The sequence below is a fragment of the Pan paniscus genome, chromosome 22, assembly GCF_029289425.2.
Source record: "Pan paniscus chromosome 22, NHGRI_mPanPan1-v2.0_pri, whole genome shotgun sequence".
NCBI classification, from domain to species: domain Eukaryota; kingdom Metazoa; phylum Chordata; class Mammalia; order Primates; family Hominidae; genus Pan; species Pan paniscus.
In genome coordinates, this window is record NC_073271.2 from 14297285 (window position 1) to 14317906 (window position 20622).

Here is a 20622-nt window from a genome sequence, read left to right on the forward strand (position 1 = left end):
CCACTGTTACCCTTTTAAAAGAATGATTAGATTGTATTTAATTCGCCAATTGTAGGAACAATTTTTTTCGTAACAAAAATAATACTCCAAATGGCACTAAAAAACCCCACGAATATCAAAATGCTTAAAGTTCTACCACATGTCCCATGATCCTCTGCTTTTACCCCTAGCCTCTTGAAGAAGACTTGATTTATAAATTGGTAGTAATAAATAAGCTAGGCAATCTTTTCCTGATGATTCACCAGCTGGTCCTGTCAAATAGCACTGTCTCTCAGCTGTCTACACTGATGCTGAATGCTTTTATACTTCACACATTCTTGAATCATGTCATCTGACTCCCTCACACTTTTTGTGGTCAATTAGACTACATGTTGAATTGGATTACATATTCCATTTCCCAACCAAAGGACTGGCTTTACATAACTTGGTGCTCCACAAGGAGAGCAAACATAATACAACCATCAGTGGATGTGAAGTTGTAATATGCATTATCACATCAGTAGGAGATTGGAAAGCACTAAAAAAGCAAGCACTCCAACTTTTACCTCAAACTTAGAGCAGAATTAGGGAACTGGGAGTATGGGTTTGCTAAATGGTGGGTTTATGTGTTCTTTCTTGATGTTTAAATAAGGCAAAAAAATTAAGTGTCCAGTTGTTAACATGCTGTGAAAAAATTTTAAGCACAGTGCCTTAAAACATGATAAATGTATTTGTGCAACAATACATGCAGTATTGCTTCAAAATATTTTTTGGCCAGGTGTGGTGGCTCATGCCTATAATCCCAGCACTTTGGGAGGCCAAGCCAGGTGGACTGCCTGACCCCAGGAATTTGAGAGTCGTCTGGGCAACATTGTGAAACCTGGTCTCTAGAAAAAATACAAAAATTAGCCCAGCATGGTGCATGCACCTGTAGTCCCAGCTACTTAGGTGGGAGGATCGCTTGGGCCAGAGAGGCACAGGCTGCGATGAGCCACGACTGCGCCTCTACACTCTATCTAGCCTGGGCAACAGAGTGAGACCCTGTGTCTTAAAAAAAAGAAAAAAAAGTTTTTTATGGAGGCTCACATTTGGCACAGCCTAAGTAATTTTCCAAGAGTAAAGGTGTTTTTCTTTTTGTGATGATCTTATCTTTGATGCTAAGAAACGGGGTACAGGTACTTGAATATGTATGTGTTGTCCATATTAAGAAACAGTAATCTTGTGCTTCAAGCAAGTGTTCACTGTAAAAATGGGAGGGTAGCCAAATTCCATGTTATTAGGAAAGACAATGGATTAAAATGTTACTTGTTTTTGAGGCGCAGACAACCATTCCTGATAAAAGGAATAAAGGAAAAGCCCTGTGGGTAGAAGTGGCACTCCCACGGACTGAAAGCTGGATCCATACTACAGGTAAGTTTTGTTTAGCCCACAAATATTTTAAAGAGAAAAATTAAAAACAAAATGAGAGGATCTGACAGGAACTGGCTGCTGAACTGGGTATGTGCTCTTCAATTCCAAATAGTTCTTATTATTTCCTTAATGAAAGCACTTGTACCTGTGACCCTGCAGGCTCCAAATCCATGTCCAGTCACCTGTACTGTACTGAGACTAGGCTGGATTGCTGCAGTGTAAATACTACTTGCCCCAGTGATGATTTTGTGCTCAATTCGACTAGACTACCATGCATTTGATGAGCAAGCAGTAGCCAAGCCATAATTCAAGAAGTTATTACCATTATTATCTATTGCCAAGCACTGCCACTGAGTGGGAGGATGCTCAGTTTGTCTATCCTGTCATGTGACCAAGGCAGAAGATTAGACTAAAAGTGGGAAGGCAAGGATGAATAGTTGGAGTATCTACTTCCCACAAAAGGACAGGCTTCTGCCTCTTAAAATTTTTATCAGTTGTCCTAGGTGTCTTAGAAAGTACTGTGATAAAGAGTACCTCATTTCCTCACCCTCATGCCTTTAGCTAAATCAGGAGCCACTTAAATGACTAAATAGTCTGCCATATTCAAGTACCCAACATACCGTTTAAAAGTAAAAGGTAACTGCTTATCTCTGCCTTGGTAGCAGATAGAATATTGGCAACCACATGAAGCCAACATACAGATGGGTTCAGAAACTTGCTTCCCCACATTTTGAGAATTACTGCCCTAAAGAAAGATTTATCAACAGGTGGCCTTTAGATGGCAGATTTCAGCTTAGAGATGTGCATGCCATTTTAAAGTTCCTGTGTGTGCTAAGGATTAAAACAGTTAATCAAAGCAGCTTAATCTAATAAATGAATTGTAAAGGAAAATTTCAATGAGCTAAGAGTTCAGAGAGACAATGATAAACCTCACCCTCAACCTAGGAGGCCAGAGCAGAACTGAGATCTTTTATTGATAGATGTATACATTGCAAATGACTTGTCAAAAATAAAACCTCTCTCAGTGAATTCTACTTTTTCATTCTAACAGTTGGAAAGTTGGGGAAACACACCTACATAACAACTGTTTATTACTAAAAAGGCACAAAACTAATCCAAACTCAATTCTACTCCTTAATGTAGCTACCTGTTTTTTAACAGCAACGCCCAACAGAACTTTCTGTGATGATGGACAAGTTGTATGTATAACTGAGCTATGCAATAAGGTAGCCAGTAGCCACAAATGGCTATTTAGCATCTGAAATGTAGCTAGTCTGACTGAAGAACTAAAGTTTTAATTTTAATTTAAATGAATTCAATGTGGCTAGGCTACTGAATTGGACAAGGCAGCTTGTCCATAGGTAACTAAGCAAAAGGGTACTTGGAAAGAGAACATGGATAGAAGCTATCACCATTTCTTTTAAAACCGTAATGATTGACTGATTGATTTTAGATGGAGTTTTGCTTTTGTCACCCAGGCTGGAGTACAATGGTGCAATCTTGGCTCACTGCAACCTCTGCCTCCCAGGTTCAAGCGATTCTCCTGCCTCAGCCTCCCGGGTAGCCAGGATTACAGGCGCCTACCACCACACCTGGGTAGTTTTTGTATTTTTAGTAAAGACAGGGTTTCACGATGTTGGCCAAGCTGGTCTCAAACTCCTGATATCAGGTGACCCACTCACCTCGGCCTCCCAAAGTGCTGGGATTACAGGCGTGAGCCACCACACCCGGCTAGTGTACTGATATATTAATATGGGATATTACACTCACAACAGTACGATATAGAAAGGTAAATTTGTTTTTCTGGTAAAGTAAATCAAATTTGGACTATAAGGTTTAATTAACATTATGTTACAAAAAATTTTAAGCCAATAATCCAATGGACCCAAGTAACCCTCTACTTGTTCCATATTCCCCTAAAGGATTTAAGTGAATGTACTGACATTTATTCTAAAAAAATTTTTCTGCATAAAATTGTCATAAGACATCTAAAAAGCTATTCAAATTAACTGTAATTGAATTACTAGTTTTAAATATCCACTTACATGGGGCATATGGAGACACCCATTTACAGCAAAACAAAAACACAACAAAGTTTCCTAATGATAGACAAGGTTAAAAAGATGTTACTTAAACAAAAGATAGCCTTAAAAATGCCTTCATAATAATAAGCAGATGAATGAGGGCACACTATTATGACAAAGCAAATTTAGGGTTTGAAAGCAAGAAATGTGATAACTCTGTCTCTTTGCCTTTCATCTCCTCAACTGCCGCCTGCTCAACTTAAGTTCTGACTGAGAAAGTGATCTATTTTCTTACAAACAAGACATCAGACTTTGAAAATTACCATAACACGAACCTGTTTACTGCCTAGATAGCTAGGTGATCGCTGGTGAGAGCAAAAGAGGGTGGCAAATTAGAGGGCACGAAGAATAGCTGGGAGGAGAAATAAGAGACCCTAAATGAACTGCTCTTTAAAGAACTATGGCTTAAGGAGAAAAGGGAAAAGTTTTTTTCCTTGACTTTTTCTTTTAAAATGGGAGACATGAACATTTCTGATATGCTAATCATTCTTTTGGCCAATCTGCCAGGTTACACAGAAAATAACTGTAGGTTGCCAAGCTGATGAGTTAGTAAAAAAAAATGGAGGAGAGGGTAAATAGATGAATTAAGAGGGGGAGGCTGGGCACAGTGGCTCATGCCTGTAATCCCAACACTTTGGGAGGCCAAGGCAGGTGGATCACCCTGAGGTCAGGAGTTTGAGTTCAGCCTGGCCAACATGGTGAAATCTCATCTCTACTAAAAATACAAAAATTAGCTGGGCATGGTGGCAGGTACCTGTAATCCCAGCTACTCGGGAGGCTGAGGCAGAAGAATCACTTGAACCTGGGAGGCAGAGGTTGCAGTGAGTCAAGATCCTGTCACTACACTCCAGCCTGGGCAACAAAGCGAGGCTCCATCCCAAAAAAAAAAAAAAAGAGTGGGAGGTAGAAAAGACAGAGGCTGTAAGAAGTGTGAAAGAAATTAAATTGGTCTATATTCACTCTCAACTGAGAATTGAGATTTCCCAGAATATCTATGACTGATATTTATCCAATACACTTTGTTAATAAATAACCTGGTAATCTAAAACTGACTTTTCTGGAGAACTTTCTAATATGTAGGAATTATATTTTATCTATACTGTATTTATTCTACTGTGTAGTAGAAATAAAATTGATATGGTTTCGATTTGTGTTCCCACCCAAGTATCATGTCAAAATGTAATACGCAATGTTGGAGGAGGGCGCTGGTAGGAGGTAACTGGATCATGGGAGCAAACTTCCCCCCTTGCTGTTTTCATGATAGTGAATCTCACAAAATCTGGTTGTTTAAAAGTGTGTAACACCTCCCCCTTCTCTCTTCCTCCTTCTCCAGCCATGTAAGATGTGCCTGCTCCCCCTTCACCTTTTGTCATGATTGTAAGTTTTCTGAGGCCTCCCCAGCTATGCTTCCTATACAGCCTGTGGAACTGTGACCCAATCTCAGGTAGTTCTTTATAGCAATGCAAGAACCAATACAGAAAATCGGTACTGGGAATGGGGCATTGCTATAAAGATACCTGAAAATGTGGAATCGACTTTGGAACAGGATAATGCGCAGAGGTTGGAACAGTTTGGAGGGCTCAGAAGAAGATAGGATGATAAGGGAAACTTCAGAACTTCCTAGACACTTGTTAAATTGTTGTGCCTAAAATGCTGACAGTGATATGGACAATGAAGTCCAGTAGTAGGTAGTCTCAGATGGAGATGATAAATTTATTGGGAACTGGGGTAAAGGTCACTCTTGCTATGCTTTACCAAAGAGACTGGTGGCATTATACCCCAGTCAAGGGATCTGTGGACCTTTGAACTTGAGAGTGATGATTTAGGCTATCTGGTGGAAGAAATTTCTAAGCAGTAAAGTGTTCAAGATGTGGCCTGGCTGCTTCCAACAGAGTATGGTCATATATGTGAACAAAGAGATGATCTGAAACTGGAACTTATATTTAAAAGGGTATAAGACTTCAGAAAATTTGCAGCCTGACCATGTGGTAGAAAAGAAAAGCTCATTTTCTGGGGAGGAATTCAAGCCACCTGCAGTAAAGAGGAGCTAAATAGCCAAGACAATGGGGAAAATGCCTTGAAGGCATTTCAGAGACCTTTGTTGCAGCCCTTCCCATCACAGGCCCAGAGGCCTAGCAGGAAAGAATGGTTTCATGGCCTGGGCCCAGGGCCCTGCTGCCCTGCACAACCTTGAGACACTGCTCATGTCCCAGCCACTTCAGCTCCAGCCATGGCTAAAAGGGCCCAGGATGTGTCTCAGGCCTCTGCTCCAGAGAGTGCAAGCTGTAAGCCTTGGGGGCTTCCACGTGGTGTTAACCCGGCAGGTGTGCAGAGGGCAAGAGTTGAGGCTTGGGAGCCTCTACCTAGATTTCAGAGGATGTATGGAAATGCCTGGATGTCCAGGCAGAAGTCTGCTGCAGGGGTGGAGCCCTCATGGAGAACATCTACTAAGGCAGTGCAGATGGAAAATGTGGGGTTGGAGCCCCCACAAAGAGTCCCCATTGTGGCACTGCCTAGTGGAGCTGTGGGAAGAGGGTCACCGTCCTCCAGACTCCAGAATGCTAGATTCACTGACAGCTTTCACTGTGCACCTGGAAAAGCTGCAGGCACATAACCCCAGTTTGTGATGTAACCTCACTGTATCTTGGAAGTAACTAACTTGCTTTTTAGAGGCTTACAGACAGAAAGGACTTGCTTTGTCTCAGATGAGACTTTGGACTGTGGACTTTTAAGTTAATGCTAAAATGAATTAAGTCTATGAGGGACTGTTCATAAGGGTGATTGTATTTTGCAATGTGAGGAGGACATGAGATTTGGGAAGGGCCAGGGACAGAATGATATGGTTTGGATTTGTGTCTCCACCCAAATCTCAGGTTAAATTGTAATCCCCAATATTGGAGGAGGGGCTTGGTGGGAGGTGATTAGATCACGGGGGCGGACATCTCCCTTGCAGTTCTCATGATAGTGACTTCTCAAAAGATATGGTTGTTTAAAAGTATGTAGCACCTTCTTTTTCTCTCTCTCTTCCTCCTTCTTTGGCCATTAAGACATTCCTTCACCTTCTGGTATAATTGTTAAGTTTTCTGCGGCCTCCCCAGCCACGCTTCCTGTACAGCCTGCAGAGCTGTGAGAAGATTAAACCTCTTTCTTCATAAATCACCCAGTCTCAGGTAGTTCTTTATAGCAGTGTGAGAACTAATACAATAATGAAAATGTTGATTTATCAGGATAAATGGAAAATAATTTGTTCAGCCAAATTAACATGGTCAAAATTATGAAGGATATTAAGTAAAAGAAATGTCCTCAGAGTAAACAGTAATATAAAAACTTTAAAGTATTTTCTACTGTCTAAAATACTTAAAGATACTGAAGATCCTCTTTAATATTTGAAGATAGCAGTATAGAAGTATGAATGAAGGAGTATTCCATGTTAATCTTGAAACACTCCTCCCAAACAACACAACCAGATTTCCTCAATGTATGGGCTCTAATTTTCAAAACAGAGTAGCAATTATCATTCATTAAGTTCATGGTAGATATTATTCCACCAGTATACGTTTAGGACGATATTAAAAATGTCATTAAGTATATTTGTATAGCACTTCAGAAACTGGAAGGTGCTTTTAGTGTCTATTATACTTCATAGTGGCAAATAATCCTGTATTACATTCCAATATGCTATATAATTTATTTATTCTATTGTCTTTTTCCTCCTCTCATGTAAGCCTCATGATGTTAGGGATTTGTTTATTTTTGCTAACTCCATTATCTCTAGCTACTAGAGAATTTCTGACACTTAGTAGTTGCTCAGTTAGTATTTATTGAAGGAATATGTTTAAAATTATGGTGAAATCAACCACAGTGCTTTCATTTTGAGATTCAGATTTATGGGTACACACAAATCATTATTTTGCCTTACTGTTGTGCAACTCAGACAGTAACAGCAAAGAGCTACCAGAAATAAGATACATTAATTGAAAATTATTTATAAAGAGCAGACACTGTCCCCTTGTTAAAACGATAAATCCAAAGCTCAGAGTTTAATGGGTTTATTCTCCTTATCAAATTCCTAACAGATGGTATGACAAATTGAATTAGAATAATGTAAATTCACTCCAACCAGAACTGTTAACATTTTGATAACTCTGCAACTTTACTTAGCTACTTTGATTTCAATCACTCATACATTTTTCATGTCTTGCCTTATTTAAAATTCACATTTAATGCTCATTTCCCATAATATGGTGATTAAATGTTACAGCAAAATCACCTTCCAACCTCTAAGTGCTATACAAATATAATTATAGTTTTTAATTTATATTCGGTAATAAACATTGAAAATTTTTTCTTAAGTTTTAATTTTGAACTGTAAACAGAGGAACAGTATTTCTAAATATGTTCTAAATATTTCTAAAATGTTCTATTGACATAGTTTAATGCTCATTATCTTCTAAAATTCAGAAACTAGGAAGTTCAACATTAATGAACACTTTCTTTTCTCTCAGTTTGTCCCAGCATCAGCTATTGAGGCTGATAACCAAAAGGGAGCTGCTATGCAATTTCAGGATTGGTGCCGACATCTTCACCTGTGCTCACACTGTCTGCTTCCACTCACCCATAATCCTGTTCTCTCTCTTGAAAGAAAGGCTAATTAGGATAAATATGCTAGTCTGCCTTACTTGGATGGTGGAAGAACAGAGAGCAGTGTTAGAATCACTGTTTCATTACCAGCTGACATCTGCATGGTTCTTCTGGGTAAGGACCAGCAACAAGACTGTCTTGTGTGTGTCCTTTTTCTTCCTAGTTCCTCCCATCTCTCTGATTAACACCAATCCAATAAAAATTTCTCAAAACTATATTATGTTGGCATATTATTGTTTGTTTAGATTACAATCTATATGGAAATTGCATCACTCCACTCTCTTAGGTCATCAGAAATGAGTATTTTTGGCTATTCCACAGAATGTGTATTCATTACATATCATGAGTAGAAATTATTTAAAAATTAAGCATGTCTTAGGACCGAAACTTTAGTCCTTGCTTGAATATTCACATTTGTGTAATTCATTTCCAATCTTGCCTAAAAGTTACTTAATAGCTCCTAAATTCCTAAGAGTCCATGTCATTTTCTTTGGAAGCATAAATTTAGGCACCTGGACATTTTGGAATCAGAGACCCTTGGTCTCTAACCTTTGTGATTTTTGGAATAGTTACCCAGCCTCTCTATTCACTTTCCTTATTCATCAAACTGGGATAACACAGAACCTACTTCATATAGTTGTATTAAGAATAAAATTAAAAACTGTATGTAAAGTGTACAATACCTGGTAAATAATATCCAACTATTATTTAGATAAGAGACTTACCTAAAAGTATAAATTCCCTAAATATTTACTGAGCATAAGGTGGACTAGTTTCTTCCAACTAGAGGGTGACACTTCACTTCCTCTAAAGTAGAGATAAATCTATCTTTGTCTTCTTTCTTCACAGGCCATTATTATTTACACGTAATAAGAAAAATTACACTTTTAGTGTCTATTATACTTCATAAAGGCAAATAATCGTTTCTGGAGAGGTGATGTCTCTTTATCAGTTTTCCAGTAACAGTTACTGTAAGTTATTTCAACATAAAAACTGTATCTTTGAGAATATTTTTGATCCAAGTAGTAGAGACTTTCAATCTAGATTTAAGCTGTTTTCATATATCTCATAAAACATTTCTTTTCATCTCTGTTAGACTATTGGGATAAATGAACTATGACTCTGAAACAGAAAGTCATTTCTATGTATTCTAATAAATCATTTTAATTTATAATTATGATATTCTTATTAATAGGATATTCTGGGTTATATACTCTGCTTGTTTTCAACTTTAAATCACTGATTTAAAAGAACATATTTTTATCAATGACTTAAAAAGCACTCAAGATCATCATTATGAACATATATACTCCTCTGTTGCAGAGGAAATATCCTCACAACCAAAATTTATGTGTGATCTAAATTTTAAACGCACCCTAGACACCCTAATAAAGTTAGGCAGGAGGAAAAAAAAATGAGGCTACCATCAATAGGACAGGGATAAAAGTCTGGAAACCGGCTCCTCATATATGGGTTGTTAGTTAAATCACAAGTCTTTACCAGATATTGTTAGCCTAGTTTCAATGATTTTTTCTTTAAAAATATTCTATTATTTAAACTTATCACCAATTAAGCCTACTTTTACTCTCACCCATCCCTACTCCTGTTCAAATAAAGTATTACTACCAGAGCCATTTTTAAAGTGTTCAAACTAAGTGATATTAAAAGGAAGTTAAGAAAAAAAAAATAACCTTGAGCCTTTATTTTCAAGTTGCTATGGTGTGAATGTGTCCCTCAAAGTTCATGTTTTGGAAACAATCCTTAAAGCAACAGTGTTGGGAGGTGGGGTCTAATAGGTGATTAGGTAATGAGGGCTCTGACCAAATGAAGGAAGCAATGTCATTATTGTAGGAGTGGGTTAGTTATCTTCAGATAACTTTTGTAAGAAACCACTGTTGGCCGGGCGCGGTGGATCACGCCTGTAATCCCAGCACTTCGGGAGGCCGAGGTGGGTGCATCACGAGCTCAGGAGATCGAGACCATCCTGGCTAACACGGTGAAACCCCGTCTCTACTAAAAATACAAAAAATTAGCCAGGCATGGTGGTGGGCGCCTGTAGTCCCAGCTACTCAGGAGGCTGAAGCAGGAGAATGGTGTGAGCCTGGGAGGCGGAGCTTGCAGTGAGCCGAGACTGCACCACTGTACTCCAGCCTGGGTGACAGAGCAAGACTCCATCTTGGAAAAAAACAAAAAAAAACAAACAAAAAAACCCCACTTTTGTTATAAAAGTGAGTTTAGCTCTCTCTTGACTTCCTGCCTTCTGCCATGGGATGATGCAGCATGAAGACCCTTGCCCAAATGCAGGGCCCTCAACCGCCAGAACTAAGAAATAAATCTGTGTTCTTTATAAATTACCCAGTCTCAGCTATTCTGTTATAGCAGCTCAAAATAGACTAAGATAAGTATATTAAAGATCACCAAGCTAAAGTTCAGATTCCCATTAGGCTTTATACTTCAAAGTGCAACTTTTAGTTAATACATGATGTTTGCCATTACAGGATGGGAAATGAGAAAGAGGCTAATGCCAGACTGAATTAGCTCTTTACAGCTTCCCGATCACAAGTGGTAGGGCCCCTTACTTAAGTGGAAAAAAGTTAGTGTCAGAAGCAGGACATAGAGGAACAGTTTATGTTCCCTTCAAGTAATAAACAACCAGTTCTAACTTCCAAACCAAATCAAGAATTTCATATTGAGATTCAAATTGGTCCCTGACTACTGACCACAAACAGTATATGGTAAAGACACGGAGAATCAAGGAACAGTAAGATTAAACGTAGGCACTAATTCATCTACGACTTAACCAAGATTACAGATTTTTCTTGCTGGAAAGATTGCTAAGGAGCTGACTTTGGGTCTCCTTCTAGAATGGTTCTAGAAAGAACTAACTGAAAGTAATCCAAGAGGCTCTACACAGAGAGCAGCCAGATACATACTTACTCATCAACTAGCAAGGTCAACTTACACTGAAAACTTTGTTTGGTACAGACTGAGTGTCTCTTATCTGAAATACTTGAGACCAGAACTGTTTCAAATTTCAGATTTTGGAATATTTGTATTATACTTACTGGTTGAGCATTCCAAATAACAAAAATCTGAAATCCGAAATGCTCCAATGAGCATCTCCTTTGAGCATCATGTAGGTGTTCAGAAAGTTTTAGATTTTCGATTTTGAATGCTCAACCTGTGTAACAGGAATTGGTCCAATCTTATAAAAAAGTTTTAGCCAGGTGTAAGGTGATACACACCTGTAATCTCAGCTTCCTGGGAGACTGAGGTGGGAGAATTGCTCGAGGTCAGCCTAAGCAACATAGTGAAACCCTTATTTTAATAAAATAAAGAAAGGGAAAAAAGCTAAACAAAGCTAAGCTAGCTTTTAAAAAAAGGGTTTTTTTTTTTCCCCTATGGAAAAGAAAGCAAGCCAATTATAGGAAGAGAGAAATGCTCTAAGAACTATTTGTACACTATTTTGGCACAAGATGAAAACTGATAGTATGAACCAACAGTATTGAAACCCTGGATCTCTTCCTGCTTAGGTCTCACTTTGGGCTTTGTTACCTTACAGTTGAGTTTCATTACTAGCTCCTGACCACCCTGGGCTGCCTTCCTCTTTGCCATTCCTTAGGGAATGGTAGTGAGTTGGTCATTAAATATCTTTAGAGATTTTAGCAATTTGAACTATGATGCATATTAGAGTATTTGATCACTAATATGTATGAAAAAATTCATAGTGTCTTAGGGTCAAGGCTGTAAGTATTGAGGAAGTTTATGCATCTGTCTTCTAATCTGAGAAGCAGACAATTTATTTTAATGGTGTATTAGTCCATTCTTGCACTGCTATAAAGAAATACCTGAGACAGGGTAATTTATAAAGACAAGGGGTTTAACTGGCTCACAATTCCGCAGGCTGTACAAGAAGCATGGTAGCATCAGCCTCTGCGGAGGCCTCAGGGAACTCACAATCAGGGCAGAAGGCAAAGAGGGAGCCAGCACCTCAATTGACTAGAGTAGGAGGAAGAGAGTGAGGGGGGGAGGTGCTACACACTTTTAAACAACCAGATCTCACGATAACTCACTCACTGACTATCATGAGAACAGCACTGAGGGGATGGTGCTAACCCACTCATGTGAATTCCGCCTCCATGATCCGATCACCTAATACCAGTCTCTGCCTAGAACACTGGGGATTACATTTCAACATGAGATTTAGGTGGGGACACAGATCCAAACCATATCAAATGGTGAAGCATAGGTTAAAAAAAAATCAACCTTGTGAACATTAAAAAATATCTGAGTCCTCAAAGTGTGTTTCTCAGGTCCTTAAAGCATATCACCTGTGGCTTGGAAGTACATAACATGTAGGCTCCTCTTTCCTTTTCATTATTGTAAAGTCAGAGAAAAAGCCAACTTAGAGCCATGCCCACAATACAAAATCTGTTCAACAAGATTAGATTGTCTTTTGTTATTTCTTCCTTCCTTTGTCTTCATTTTATAAACGTATGCATGCACACAGCTTTTAAACAAGAGGCTAATTGATTAGGAAACCAGTGTTGATTTGATGTAAGCAACAATCCAAAAAGTAGAAAATATTATTATTGTTTACTACAAATGTATGGACTCAAAACTAGCTTAATTGTTATTATTCCTCAAGAGAATTTATTTTTACTCAGCCTCTTCTCGGAGAAGAGTGCTTTAGACCAAAGCTAGCAATTATAAAGCTAAGAAATCAGGCAACTGCAATACTACCAAACTACAAAAAATTTACACTAAACTAGTAAAGTTAAATGTCATTTTTAAAAAGCCCCTCTTACATTCTAGTCTATTGACAGGCATTGTGTTGGGAACTTGGTAGAGGAAAGAAAACTTCAAAAACATTTTAAAAGATTTACCGACAACAAATATACCTTGTTATTTTTCTAGTATGTAATTATTATTATGACTTTTTTCCCCCACTGATTTCTAAACACCTGTATACTGATATAAAAACTAAAATTTTGTGCAATTCAAGATGCTCATTTCCCTCCTCTTTTCTAAAATAATTTTTTTTTTTTTGAGACAAGAGTTTTGCTCTTGTTGCCCAGGATGGAGTGCCATGGCACAATCTCAGCTCACTGCAACCTCCACCTCCTGGGTTCAAGCGATTCTCTTGCCTCAGCCTCCTGAGTAGCTGAGATTACAGGCATGTGCCACTACGCCTGGTTAATTTTGTATTTTTAGTAGAGACGGGGTTTCTCCATGTTGGTCAGGCTGGTCCTGAACTCCCGACCTCAGGTGATCCGCCTGCCTTGGCCTCCCAAAATGTTGGGATTACAGGCATGAGCTACTGTGCCGGCCTACAATAATCTTAAACAAAAAATGTGTAATACACTAGCTGATCACTGTAGTGAAAATGAAAATGCGTATTTGTGAGAGCTGAGAACTGACACCAGATAGAGAAGAAATTATTTGACTCTAATTTTTCTTACAAAGATTAAATTGGGATTTTAATATATAAAACCTTGAATATACATAGAGTATTAAACGAAATAGTTCTAATTCAAATTGAGAATTGTCTTTTACACTGAACGGAACTATGATTTCAAAAACAAAGGACTTATTCCATGCTTACATGCTGAGATATTATCAGAGCTGAAATGTTAAGAGATGGTACCTAAGGTAATATTTGTATATTCTCTATATAATGACTGAGAACCAGTTAAAAGGCTTATTTTAAAAAGCTAGAAAAGCAATTACGAAAATTTAGGGTTCTGTGGAAAAATTCGATCATGGCATGAACTCCGTTAATGATGATTTGCCAGCAAACACTGGTTAGAAAAAGCTGGCTGAGAGAATAGCAAGGATAACCAATTAGGATTAGAACATCAGCCCTATTGCTATAAAATAACTATTGACAGTAGATCAATGGTATTAAGATCACATATACTAGAACCAGACTGCCAGGCTTTAAAGTCCAGGCCCGTCAGTTATGAGCTGTGTGACTTCAAACTGTATTTCTTAGGTCGCCAAGGTTCAGTTCTATCACATTTAAAATAGAAAATGACAGTAGTCATTCCAAAGCTATCTTGAGTTAAATAAGATAATCCACATAAGGGGTTTAGCACAGTGCCTGGCACATAACAACAGCTTGCCATCACCACTACAGCAACCCTGGGCAGCCCAACTTTTTGGCTGTTTCCTTAAATGTAAAATACAGGGTTTGGACTAGATAATTTCTAATGTCTTTACCCATCTAAAATTAAAATTCTACAATGTATCAACAATATACAAGCCAACTCTATTTCCAAAGACATAAATTTGGATTTTCACCCCAGCATGATTTAAGTACTGTAAAAGAAACTTATTTTTAAGATATCCTTTTATTTTTATTTAATTTTTTAGAGATGGGGTCTTGCTATGTTGCCCAAACTGGACTTGAACTCCTAGGCTCAAGCAATCCTCTCACCTTAACCTCTGGAGTAGCTGAGATTGTAGGAATACACCATTGTTCCTGTTTTGTCATCTTTTGAAATTAGCTATAATCACTACATTTATTAAAGCTGAAGTTATAGATATTCTATGTAATCCACAAGAAATCCATAATCTTCCATCACATACTGTTTGGTGACCATAACAATTTCTGAATAACAAGTCCTAACAGGAATTTCAAGGTATATAATCCCCCACTATATTTTTTTAAACAATAAGAACATTTCATACCCCATACTTAGTAAACAGAAAATAAAGATCATGAAAAATTTCAAATATATAATACAGAAAAAAGGAAAGAACTATTTTGAAACTGTCCAAAATCTAGAGGTTTAATAAAGTCTCTCTACTGATATGTTACAACTCAAAACTCAAATTACAGGCCAAATTTTTTTTGCAGGAATATTAAGGTTTTTTTTAGTATGACTCATAAATATCTAAACCAAAAATCAATTTTAATATGACAACACTAACTGCACCAACCCAAATAAATCCTTCCAATAGGGCTTTTTTTGGGGGTTTCTTTTTGGATTTGGAGAATTTTTCTTCATATATCTTAGGGACATTATTAAAAAAATTTTAAAAACCTTTTCAGTTTTTAAAAATTACTAACAGTGTGTGTGATCACTGAAAAGAGGTTAATCTAAAAATTTTAAAGTATTTTTCCAGATAATAAGATCATACTGGTGAGAAAAGAGTTCGGGCTCATCTCACTCAAATACTTGCATAATAGGCTCGAAAGAATAAAAAAATTGTTGTTACTTCTTAATATAAAAAACACACAAGTCTGTTAAAATCTGACAATTCAATAAGCTCTCAAACCAGAAAACACGTTTCCCAGTCAACACTCATACTTATTTCTGTATTAGGAAAAATGGGGTTGTTGCAGGGGTCTTTAAAAAAAAAAGATTTCTCTTAAATTCGTAACTCTGTTAACTGCACCTTCATTTCCAGAAACCTTATCTTTAACAAATCTCTACACTATTCATACTTAGCACAATTTCCAATCATTGAAGATATTTTAGTTTTACCTTACAATCAGTACAAAGCAGCTGTGTTAAATTCATTCCATAAGATCAAAACTATACTGTGTCCTTACCCTCAATATTTAGCTCAAAACAAATGTGGCAGAAGGAGAGTGTTTCTTTGTCTGTTCCCAGTTTACAAACACTGCAAATGTTGTCATCATTCAAATCAATGTTTACAAACTGCTCCTCTTCGTTCATAGTGCCCCTATTAAGAAACAGAAAAGGAAAGTTACACAATTTCATGAACCTGCCTTTGGGGTAGTTCCCTTTACTGGGAACTTCTAGGAAATAAAGATGCTGTTCAGCTCATTTAAAGCAAAAGCTCCATCAAACAAGCATCGCCATACTTGCACTCCAACATTGCACTTTTCCTGTGGAAAGACACAAAGCTAGTAAAACTTAAAGCCAGGCCATAGGTGACACTATGTCCGTGTCTTTTTTGTCCTATAGTTGATTGGGTTAGTGGGACCTGAAGGAAAGAGATTTGCCGGCATTCTAGTCCTCCTCCTTCGTCCCCCAACCTCGAATAATCAGAGGGCTTAGCAGCGAGGCCTTTTCAGCTACCAGGTTCTGTCAACCTAGTTAACGCTGTGAGAAACAGGAAAAACGACCTGCACGGGACATTGCTTTGCTAACTTCATTGGGGGAACCTCAGATGCGCCTCGCGAACGCGGAGTTGCGAAGCTTCGCATCGAACGGAGGTCGGCGGCAGCAAAATGCACGTGGGTACCGAATACCCGGGGAGGGCGTCCCGCCGTGTCCGGGGCAACTACACCGAAGGCCGAGCGGCGGCTTCACGGTACCGGCCGGGCACCGCCGGAGGGGCCCAAGCCGGAGCTGGGAGAGCCGCGGCATCCTGGAGCCCGGCGGGCGGGAGAGCCTCGTCCCATCGCTCCGGGATTCCTCCCAGAGGGAAGAAAGCGTCCGAGGGCCACGGCGGCCGGTCCGCCCAGCCTCAGCGTCTCGGGGAGCCGGGTCCTGGCCCGGCCTTCGGCGTTGGGGGCGCGCGGCCGCCCCCAGGGAGTCGCGGACCCAAGTCCGTCTTTCCGTCGATCTGTCCGTCGGGGCGCCTGGCGCGCAGCAGCGCGAGGGGCCACGGGGCTCGGAACTCGAAGGAGGCGGAACGATGGGACTGGGGGTCGGGGCTCAGGTGGGATGGGAGCAGGGCTGCGGGGTCTTTACCGTCCGGCTCCGCAGGCCACCACCGCCGTTCCGCGCGGCTCGGGTTCCTCCACTATTGTTTCCGGCCGCAGCAGAGGCGGCCGCCGCGCGCCTGGCCCCGCCCTCTCCCGCCGGCGCCATCCCGTAAAGGCTGCGGGGAGGGTGGCGCGGCCGCGGGCACACCTGCGCGCTCGCCGGGCTGCTGTGGGTCCGCCCCTCCGCTCCTGCACCGACGCCGCACCTTCGCCTCGAGTTCTCCTGTGATCCCGTGTTTCCTGGCCGGAGTTTCTTACCGTTCTCTGGAACGTAGCTCCTCACACACCCCTCCTCGAGGTGCGTAGATAGACGAATCCGTTCCACCTCTCCCTTCAGCCTAGAGCAAACTACTGCCCCGGGGCGGGGGCCGCAGGCGGCGGGGGTAGGAAAGCCGCGGGTGGATGGCAGAACGGGAGAGGTGCGTGGGTGGCACTTTGACTTCAGGAGAAAGAAGCAGAATACTGTCACTGAACTTATAGTTAAGTGCCAGTTGAAGTATCTAACGAAGGAAAAGTTCATATTCAGGTGTCATGATAGAGGCATAATTTCAAATACAGAATCTTTTCAAATACATTATTTGTTGTGGGGCGCCCCTGCCCCCAATATGGTACATCCCTCAACGCCCACGGGAAAAATCCCGAAGCCCCACCTCTTATTTTTAGGTCCTGCTTGGTTCTCAAATTCTTTGCTTGACTTTTGTTTAAGCTATTCTGGTTTTTTTAGGGTATGGTTCTTGCAGTACTTTCACTTACATTTTCCATTGTAGTCCTCACAGTAACCTATAGAGGAGAAACAGGAACTGTTCTGTCATGTTGCAGCCTACGAGTAATTGACCCAGGTTACCACAGTTGGTTAGAAAAAGGCTGGGACTTGAACCCAAGGCTACTGACCTAAGATCAATGTTATTTTCTACAGCATCATATGTATGTGTTCTGGTTGCAATCACATAGAAACAGAGCTAGCCTGTCAATCTACATGTAGGCATTCTTGAACTGATGGTTAGGAATGGACTGTCTAGATCTTGGAAACTTCTGGGCCAAATTAGCACTCCAATTATGGCATTTGTGCCTCGCAGGAGCGATCTGTGTCCTTGCCACCTAAATTGTAGTAGATGAACAAACAACATTGACATTACTTGGTTTCCTGTTAGAAATGTAGAATCTCAGGCCCCACTCGAGATTTCCTAAATCAATACTTGCACTTTAACAAGACCCCCAGGAGATTCCTATGTTCATCGAAGTTTGAGATGCACTAATTGAAATGAAAAGCCTGTGCTTTTTCTCTTCGAATTTCTCATTCTAGGTAACTACGACTAAGATATCTTGCATGTTGGATTCTACCCATCTTTTCAATAAAAAGCATTCTTTTAAAAAGGACTCTTTTAAAGTGATTCAATAAGAGTGTTCTAAAATCACTAAAATTTAAAAATTGAAACAAGTTCTTTTCACTTCTCAGAATTGTCTTCCTTCCTATGGCATTTCACATTGTTTACTTGCTATTCTTAAAACTCTTCTCTCTTGTTGTTGGCTTTTTAAAAAAAATCAAGGAATAATTTACAGAAATAAAATGCTTCCATTTTAAAAGCATTATTTGATGAGTTTTGGCAAATACATACACTTGAGTAACCACCACCCCAGTGAGGATACAGAACATTTCCACAGCCCCAACATTTCTTTCTGTTCCTTTCTGGTCAAGCTCCTTCAACATGGGATCTAATTTATATGACTAAGTGTTTTAGTTTTGTCTGTTATAGGAATTCATATACATAGAATTAAGCAGTGTGTGTTCATTTGTGATTGGCTATTGTCATTCAGCATGTTTTTGAGATTCACGATGGTATTTTGTAACAGTGGTTTCTTTTCACTCCTCGTCTTAGTCAGTTTGTGTTCCTATAAAGGAATACCCAAGGCTGGATAATTTATATAGAAAAGAGGTTTATTTGGCTCATGGTTCTGGAGGCTGTACAAGAAGCATGGTGCCAGCATCTGCTTCTGGTGATGGCCTCAGGCTGATTCTATTCATGATAGGAGGCAAAGGAGAGCCAGTATGTGCAGAGATCATGTGGCCTGAGAGTGAGCAAGAGAGAGAGGGGAGGAAATTCCAAGCTTGCTCTCTCTTTATTTTTTTTTATTTTTTATTTTATTTTATTTAAAAACGAGTTCCACTGGGAATTAAGAGTGGGAATTGATTCACACCCTAGAGAATGGCACCAAGCCATTCATCAGGGATCCATAACTAAGCTCCAACCCCTTGCTCTCCACTCCCCAACCAAGCTTCACCTCCAACGCTGGGGATCAGTGGGGCATGGGGGCTCATACCTGTAATCTTAGCACTTTGGGAGGCTGTGGTGGGCTGATCGTTTGAGTCTAGGTGTTCGAGACCAGCCTGGGCAACATCGTGAAACCCCATCTCTACCAAAAAACCCCACAAAAATTAGCCAGGCAGGGTGGTGTATGCCTGTAGTCCCATCTACTCAGAAGGCTGAGGTGGCAGACTGGCTTGAGTCCTAGAGGTGGATGTTGTGTGAGCTGAGATTGTGCCACTTCACTCCAGCCTGGGTGACAGAGTAAGACTCTGTCTCGAAAAAAAAAAAAGAAAGAGAAAAAGATGTCCACACCCTAATTCTTGGATCTTTTGAATATGTATGTAACATAGCAAAAGAGACTTTGTAGATATAATGAAGGTTATAAACTTTAAAATAGGTTTTCCTGGATTATTGGGCTGAGCCCAATCTAATCACATGAACCCTTATAACCAGAGATCTTTCTCCAAGTAAGCTCAGAGAAATGTAGCAAAGAGAAAGTCAAAGTGATTAGAAGCATGAGAGGGACTTGACCCACCATTGCTCTAGGAGCAAACACTGGTCTCCAGCTGGTAGCCAGCAAGGAAATGGGAGCCACAGTCTTTAAACTGCAAGGAACAGAATTCAGCCAACAGCCTGCATAGATTGAGAAGCTCATTTGAACAATCTCCCAACACTTTGATTTCAGCCTTATGAGATTCTAAATTGAGGAGTCAACTGAATCATGCTGTACTGGAATTTTTACCTACAGAACTGTGAGATAATAAATGGGTGTTGTTTCAAGCCATTAAACTTGTGTTAGTTATGCCAGCATTACAAAGATTGAATGTCGAAATTTTTAAAGAAGGTTGAGATTTATTTTGGGAAGATGTTACTCTAGTGGCTGATCAGCTTGCTTCTTTAGAGACTTGTTTGTAAACCTTGTGAGGGTCTACACTATCATTTTGTAATATGGATATCTTAGTCCAGTCCTTGAAGAGTGGCTTCTTAGACCCTCTATTGTATGTCATGGGTATTTAATAAAGATTCTGCACTCTAGTTGATTAAAACTCAAATGACTCCTGCCCCTGTGAGTTCCAGCAGGTGTTCAGTTTGTAGTTCCCCAGTAATTGTTCTTTCAGTGATAGTTATTTTTTTGCCCTGGTATTTAAATTTTCTGTAAAGTCTCGCCCTATACATGCACAGCTTAGTATTCAGCCAAAGACTTAAAGAGTATTCTGAAACTCTATGTATAGTTTTTCCTTTCTGCCACTTTTTATTGCAAATTCCAGCCCGTCTTAGACTCCCCAAACTCAAATCTTTTTCTCCCTAGAGCAACTTTGCTTGGATTTCCTTATGTGGACCATGGTCTGAAAGTACTTCCATGCATAAAATCAGGGTAATTATAGGTCTCCTCTCATTTGTTTCTTTCCTATTATGGATCACATGTTTGTACTGTCTGTGTTTCAGTGTCCTAGAATTCATATTTTCTAGATTTTGGTTGTCTGCTGCCATGTGAGATGTGCTTTTCACCTTCCAC

The 20622-nt window shown here is 39.7% G+C and overlaps 1 protein-coding gene across 3 annotated transcripts in view; it reads right to left on the minus strand.

Annotated features, from left to right (window-relative positions):
• Positions 1–16877, minus strand: part of C22H21orf91 (chromosome 22 C21orf91 homolog) — a 30396-nt gene extending 13519 nt beyond the window's left edge. The window contains exons 1-2 of one of the 3 annotated variants that reach the window (XM_034948172.3): positions 16787–16877; positions 15676–15809 (exon numbers count right to left, since the gene is read on the minus strand). In XM_034948172.3, coding sequence (XP_034804063.1) covers positions 15676–15802 — 127 coding nt within the window. In that variant the 5' untranslated portion in view covers positions 15803–15809; positions 16787–16877. Of the gene's footprint in view, positions 1–15675; positions 15810–16215 lie in introns of all 3 variants that reach the window. The other 2 variants (XM_034948173.3, XM_008972553.5) reach the window with 2 other exon arrangements.
• Positions 16878–20622: the final 3745 nt, after the last annotated feature.